This window comes from Formica exsecta, unplaced genomic scaffold (genome assembly GCF_003651465.1).
Source record: "Formica exsecta isolate Colony F162 unplaced genomic scaffold, ASM365146v1 scaffold120, whole genome shotgun sequence".
NCBI classification, from domain to species: Eukaryota; Metazoa; Arthropoda; class Insecta; order Hymenoptera; family Formicidae; genus Formica; species Formica exsecta.
Window position 1 is genome coordinate 2343899 of NW_021848537.1, and position 6507 is coordinate 2350405.

At 36.7% G+C, this 6507-nt stretch overlaps 3 protein-coding genes across 8 annotated transcripts in view; 1 reads left to right on the forward strand and 2 right to left on the reverse strand.

The window, feature by feature from the left end:
• Window positions 1-178: 178 nt before the first annotated feature.
• Window positions 179-1480, reverse strand: LOC115242833 (complex I intermediate-associated protein 30, mitochondrial). The gene is made up of 2 exons (XM_029819379.1): window positions 975-1480; window positions 179-845 (listed from the first exon to the last, which is right to left on the reverse strand). Exons 1-2 carry the CDS (start codon window positions 1340-1342, stop codon window positions 323-325), a joined length of 891 nt encoding a protein of 296 aa, XP_029675239.1. The 5' UTR covers window positions 1343-1480; the 3' UTR covers window positions 179-322.
• Window positions 1481-1526: 46 nt separating this feature from the next.
• LOC115242798 (probable cardiolipin synthase (CMP-forming)) lies at window positions 1527-4356 on the reverse strand. 6 transcript variants are annotated; one of them, XM_029819346.1, is made up of 5 exons: window positions 3283-3340; window positions 2622-2971; window positions 2239-2496; window positions 1853-2159; window positions 1527-1639 (listed from the first exon to the last, which is right to left on the reverse strand). In XM_029819346.1, exons 1-4 carry the CDS (start codon window positions 3314-3316, stop codon window positions 1896-1898), a joined length of 906 nt encoding a protein of 301 aa, XP_029675206.1. In that variant the 5' UTR covers window positions 3317-3340; the 3' UTR covers window positions 1527-1639; window positions 1853-1895. The 6 variants fall into 6 exon arrangements, with proteins under 6 accessions (XP_029675206.1, XP_029675229.1, XP_029675211.1 ...); XM_029819369.1 differs by lacking the exons at window positions 1527-1639; window positions 3283-3340 and adding an exon at window positions 4338-4356 and having other exon boundaries at window positions 1743-2159; XM_029819351.1 differs by lacking the exons at window positions 1527-1639; window positions 3283-3340 and adding an exon at window positions 3394-3790 and having other exon boundaries at window positions 1743-2159.
• Window positions 3878-6507, forward strand: part of LOC115242774 (synaptotagmin-14) — a 5012-nt gene continuing 2382 nt past the window's right edge. Inside the window, 5 exon segments of the mRNA XM_029819310.1 lie at window positions 3878-4141; window positions 5344-5532; window positions 5815-5952; window positions 6052-6110; window positions 6217-6396. Of these exon segments, the coding sequence (XP_029675170.1) occupies window positions 4108-4141; window positions 5344-5532; window positions 5815-5952; window positions 6052-6110; window positions 6217-6396 (600 nt within the window). The 5' untranslated portion in view covers window positions 3878-4107.

The following is a 6507-nucleotide window of genomic DNA, read 5'->3' on the forward strand; positions in this document are numbered from 1 at the left end:
CCCCAATATACTTATATAAATATATCAATCAGTTTCTTCCAATAAATATTTAAAAAAAAGCGTTTAAATCTTTAAATTTCAATATTCTACAAATGTTTTTGACGAATGGTAAAATAAAGGATATGGCTAAAACAAATGGGTTCTTCAGGAAGATATTATCTTTTCTTTTGGGCGTATTATTAATAAATTATATATAAGTTTTTATTATTCACGCTGTACAATGAAACTTTTTTTCACACTTTCTATTTACATTCCCCATATAAATGGGGAGTAATAACAAGTGACAAAATCTCTTTTATGTAATCTACTTTGTATGTAAAAACTAAAATCTGACTCCTGAAAATTCATAAGATTCATAAGCAAACTCTTCGTTATGATATTCATCATTCTCCAAACCGATATAATCAATTTCTAATTTGAAATGACCATTAAGGTCGTCTGCTAACGTAATACCAAAATTTGTGACTTCATGCAGCATGATAACCATCTGATTGTCCTGCAATCTGCCTTTACTCGAAAATACAAATTTGGAGAATGGTACTTTGACATATTGCCAATAAGGTCCACCTCTGGTATGGAGCACATAATGATATACATCGTTCCACGTCAAGTCGAATATGCCTCTGGTTGAAATGTTCAGCGCATAACACCTGCCATCTCCTCTAACACGAAGAATGAGATGAGTATATGGCATCCAATTGTGACAAACATCACGTTTAAAGGATTTTTGTTTAGGTATTGTGGTAATATTACAGAAACCAGCATTTTTTATTCTGCCGTCTTTGGGCAAACGAGTGCTTAATGTGCCAGAAAATATGCCAGTGCCAGTAGAAGATAATTCTAATCTAAAAAGAAACAATAACAGATTACTGATATAAAATGACAAGTAAACATATCAGATATAAATATGTTTAATCTGCTATTATTATTATTATTATTATTATATTGTATGTATGTGTATCATTTATACTCACTTAGCTGTTGAGTAGCCTTCTTCGTAATCACTATCACAGCTAGTAACCCACTGATCCAATGATTCTGGACCTGTGTTAAATCGCCACACAACATCCACTTCATTTCTTCTGTACATAAAAGTGGGATCCATTCTCAATGTTTCCCTCATTTCTTTCAACCAAATACCAGACTCTTCCTTGAATTGTCGGCATCCATCGCGGAATCTGCTTATAATGTTCCAGTTTTGTTCCGGTGGTTTATCGTACACTACCTTATAACCTGATCTTCGATCTCTTTGGTAGAAAGACGAGTGATTCACAGTTACATGTAATTTCCTCCTTCTAATTGCAAAATTTGTCAATATTTTCCTAAATATTCGCGTAGTCATATTCGCTCTTTTCAAGCTGTCGTAGTTGCATACAGAGAGATCACAAGTTTGGTTAGATTACTGGATAATCTTTCCGATTTATTTGCTTTACGATAGATTGTAGTGCTTTTCGGACACGCACTGTATTTATGTCTCAAATGAGTATTCTTATTTATATATTTATGAAGATGCATTTAAAGAGACAGATTAATTCCATGTGGAAAGATTGCCGGACAAACTTGCTCACGCTACGCTACTGCGCATGTGCAGACTTCAGTAACGTACATATTCTATTTACAAATGTCATTGTATCCCTCACTAAAAAGAAACAAAATAATGTTGTATTATCCTATATAAATCTATATAAAATTCTACAGGATTTCAAGATTTTATAGAAGAAATTTTTCAGTAGTATTTTCCATTTTTTAAAATTTCAAAAATAAGAACATTATTATTTTAATCTTTGTACAGGCAGATATGATGATACAAAAGAGTAATATGTATTGTGTAATACAAACAATGAATTCTTACATAATTTACAACATCGTATATATCAATAATATACAGTCTAGTTTTAAGGAGTCTGAGTCTTCTTCTTCCTCTTCAACAATTTATATGTGTCTTTTGACAACAGATAACTGACACCTCCCGCAATAGTCGTAAATGCTGTTATATAACAGAGATATTGTAAGATTGGATGGTCTACAAAGTGGTAAACGGGAGCAGCCAGCATTCCAGCAACCAAAGACAATTGCACCCCAGTATTTAGCTTGCTCATTAAGGTTGGTGCTAATTGTACAGTAGCATGTGTAGGATCAAAATATCTTGCTAGGGTTTTCTGAAATCGTATACATCAAGTTTAATTAATCGAGCTAAATATATGATAGAATTAATAGTTGTACATATCATACACATACTGGTGGAGGCAGGGAACGATATCTAATGTAAGATGCAGCAGACACCAGAGCAACATCACGCGCGATAACGAGACAAGTAAGTGGAACTGGTATCAAACCAACCCACGCTAAAGAGAGAAATAGTGTTCCAACAAGTAACTTGTCTGCTACTGGGTCCAAAAAGCTTCCAAGTTTAGAAGCCTGTGATGTCCAAGTACGTGCAATCCATCCGTCCGCTAAATCACTGACTCCTGCAAATGCAAGCAGGCATAGCGCTATCTATGCCATGGCAGAAAGATATTTTTAGATATAACACAATGTATACAAAGTAGTTATAGAGGCAACACGATATATTGTGACACAACACATTTGTGCTTTAACTTTGTCAAAATATTGAATCGCACCTGATAATCTTGTGATAAGATCAAATAACTTAAAAATGGCGATGTCACTATGCGACCCATGCAAAGCAAATTAGGTATCGTCCAGATATTTTCCTTTTCAATGATTTCTTCTACTTTTCTTCTCGTATGTTTAATATCCTGCAATATACGTGTTCGCCATGTTTTTTTTCGAATTGCTCTATCTTTTGCACCGATACAATGTCTATAACGATTTTCACTTTCTACGACATAGGGTCTGCCTTGGCACAGCAGATACTGCCTCAAACATTGCTCTATTAAACCTTTGCTTAAGACTGCAGATCTTTGTTTAAATTGTAGAACAGTGAAGTAGCTCATAATTATATTTGTTCCTATTCGACAAATAGAATAAAAACAAAAATTATTAAATGTTTTCAGGTTTAAACAATATGATTTAATATAAAAATATTTCCCGAGAGAATTGACAGAAAGTGAATATATTGTTTTCGTTAGATTTCAAGTCGATCATTTTTTTTAGCAAAAGTCGAAGATAAAAAGTTTCAAATTTTAAATAAGAAGACTCGAAAGCATCAATATAATCGATTCGAAGCTTAATTATATTAAAACGTCAAATATATTGAAATTTTGTAAAAAACAACAACCACACGTAACCTCAACATTTCCGCTAGAAAAATATATTCACTTTCGTTTAGTAGAGTGAAGTACTGCGCGTTCATTTTCTGTCAATTCTGAGACACAACCTGTAAAAACAACTGTCTTAAATGTGAATTACTTCACGTTAATGTGTACATACTCTGCCTTTCATACGCTCGCGACGTAAGCGGCTTTACTTTTTAGGTTAGATTCGAGGAAGTAACAAACGTACAAAGTCCACCGCTCGCATATCACATCGTTCTTCGCAGTTCTTCAAGTACGAATGAACAACAATAGGTAAAGTATCTCTCAAAAATGTCAATACAAACTATATTATCCACGCGGACTTCGCCTCCGAACAAAAATCATCGTTGGGGATAAATTAATTATACAATTTTAAGGAAAGATTATATTCTCGTTTTACAGCTGATTTGTGTCAAATAATTTTGCGAATAAGGCTAAGGAGGCATCTTTGACCGAGAGACAAAATAGATAATATTCCGGAGCTTTTTGCTCCGAGAAAAGACGCAGAAAAGTCCTTTCCCTCCCCACCATCGTCGCAGTATAGGTACGTCGTGACGTCACCGCGCCTGATCAAGATGGCCGCGTCGCGCAGGCGTGATCGACGGGTCTCGGTGCAGCAGGCGCACGTCGCGTCGATCCTCGGAGCAACAGAGTGCTGTGTGTACACCCCCGCCCACGTATTATTGTGCTGGCTAGCTCACGAAGCCAGCTAGCCACGCTTCTGTCACGGGAGGACGCCCGGCGACAGCCGAGGCGGATGATGCGTCTCGTTATTCCGCGAGAGGCAAAATCCCGGGAGCGCCAACGAGCCGAATGTTGAACAAGTTTTAATGCGACACCGCGGTCGAGCATGATTCTGGCTGGATCAGACCACTTCTTGGCGGGTAAGTCCACTATGTCCGGGTCGGGCTTAAGTCTCCTGGCGACGATCTCGAACCGTGAACCCCTTCGAGGGTTTTTTTTTTTTTTTTTTTTTCCCCTCCCGAGCACTCGAAACGGGCATCGTGCGGAACGATATCGTCGACGAGACTACAAATCGCGATCTCGAAATTAAAAATCGAGAAAATTCCATTCCCTTACCTTCTCCTCTTTCTCCTATTTTATTAGGGCGTTGAAAAGAGCGGACGTCGATTGGGAATCATTATTAATAGCCGCGAGCAAAATCCTTCGGCATTGATTTTCGAGATGCGAAAAGAATCAAGAGAGAGGATTCGATAGCTTCGAATGATCGAGAATCCTCACAATCCGCATTGCGCAAGCGGATTCTCAAATTTTTTCAAGGAATAATGTACGCTCGAGAGTACGATTATCGTAGTACAAGCGAAGATTTCACAAATTTCTGGAAAGTGCGAATTAATGTCGAGATAAGAGCGATCGCGCATTGAAAAATTCAACGTTTACTTCGGCTACGATCTCAAGGGATGAGAGGTGATTATTTTTGTTGTTGTTACAATCGACTGCGTTAAACGTGCGTGCGACGCTGCGCAATTCCACGTCGCAGATAGTTTGTGTCAACTGGAGCGATAATAAATTATTCCAGGTCATTACGGCGTAATATGTCGCCGTCGCGTTAACGCGCTCGATACAATAACCGATATGATACGCCGGTGCCTATATAGCGTCAGGGTTAAAATTCCAAAATTTAAGAAAACAAAAATATATTATGTATACAGTAGAGAAAAAGATATTTTCTGAGATAGTATCAAGTCTTGCGCGAAATAGGTTTATTTTGTAGGCTTATTTTATATAAAGAATTATTTCTCTTTTTTTCTCGCATTGTTTTATTTATTTTTTTTTTTGTTATTATGTACACAGAGTGTGATTCTTAATTATATATGATGACTAGAAGAATTACATTATGTATGATCGAATATTTACAGCGATTATAAAAATTTCATATTTTTGATTATTATAATTTGATATTGTTCTGAGCTAATATTTTGATTATATATAAATGATATGATTAAAAACATTTTGCATGAATATATAGAGAGGAGAGAAGGGAGGGAGAAAAAGAGAGGGACACAGTAATTTTCTGTTACATAAATTATAATAAATCTAACGAGAATTTTTCGGGGTTTTTCAGTACCTGTGGAAGCGACTGCAGTTCTGGGTGCCGTTGCCGGTTTCGTAGTACTATTGCTGGCCCTCTTCCTCTATTTGTCTCGGAAGTGGTGCTTCACGCCGCCCTCCTCCACGGCGCTTTTCGGCGGAGTCTGTGTGCCCCTCTGTGAGTCCACCAACAGCTCCACATCTCAAATCTCGAAAAACATAGGTATATGGTTTATATCGACTTCCGTCCCGGTTCCTTCTTGCAAATTTTCGCACCGTTTCGAAACTCGAAACAATTTTCGAATTGGTTTGAATTTTATACATTTCTTCAAACTTGCGATAACGAGAGTTAATTTCAAATTTGCTAAATAAATTTTAAGATTGAGAGACGGATGAATCTAGCCTTTATTACACTGAATGATTGCTAAATTTCTGGATTGCGAAATGTTCTTTGCAGCGATGGCATAAGAAATAATTTTTAATAATCAATATATTTGCTTGCTAGGGAAGACATTCTCCTATTCAGATCCAGAAACAAGCTCCGATTCAGAAGAAGACGCTCTCCGACGATTAAATTCGCGTTCACATCCTCCGCCGGATACGTTAACTATCCAAGCGGAGGATGGACCAACGACCATTGTAGGTCAGTAATAACGACAATGTAGAATTTTAAGAATAAGAAATAATATACGTAATCGTTAGAGTTCTTCTTGGATTTATTAACAATAATCGTCGTTTGTAGATGCTGGGACCACTTCCAGTAGCTGCACTGAGGAACACTCTCCAACGGATCAGCAGCAGGTGATTTTTTGATTTTGTTTATAGGAAAATTTTTAAAAATTTGAAAAAAAATTGCTCCGAATCAGGATGCAATATTGTATTGTTCCGCTTTTTCTCATGTTTCTAGTGCGTAGTGGAAGTTGGGGCATCTAACATTATACTCGACAATAGAGAGCAGGAGATAGAGGTCGAGCAAAATGAATCGACGACCAATGATGTCATCACGACGGTGGGTACGATGGCTACCGAGGAAGTTGGTAGTCTGGAAGTCGCTTTCTTATACGATGCCCCAATGCGCGAGATGACAGTTCGTATAATTATTCCATAATACTTAATCATTTATTCATATTTATTTTAATTATTTTAATTTATTATAATTATAATTGTTTTTGTATCTTTTTAGAAACAAACGTAAATC

Coding starts and splice junctions, on each gene's coding strand:
- LOC115242833 (XM_029819379.1), bottom strand. CDS start 1,342: ATGACTACGCGAATATTTAGGAAAATATTGACAAATTTTGCAATTAGA. Junction 846..974: donor GAAGGCTACTCAACAGCTAA/GTGAGTATAAAT, acceptor GTTTCTTTTTAG/ATTAGAATTATCTTCTACTG.
- LOC115242798 (XM_029819346.1), bottom strand. CDS start 3,316: ATGAACGCGCAGTACTTCACTCTACTAAACGAAA. Junction 2,972..3,282: donor CTTCACTCTACTAAACGAAA/GTGAATATATTT, acceptor TTTGTCGAATAG/GAACAAATATAATTATGAGC. Junction 2,160..2,238: donor ATCGTTCCCTGCCTCCACCA/GTATGTGTATGA, acceptor ATACGATTTCAG/AAAACCCTAGCAAGATATTT.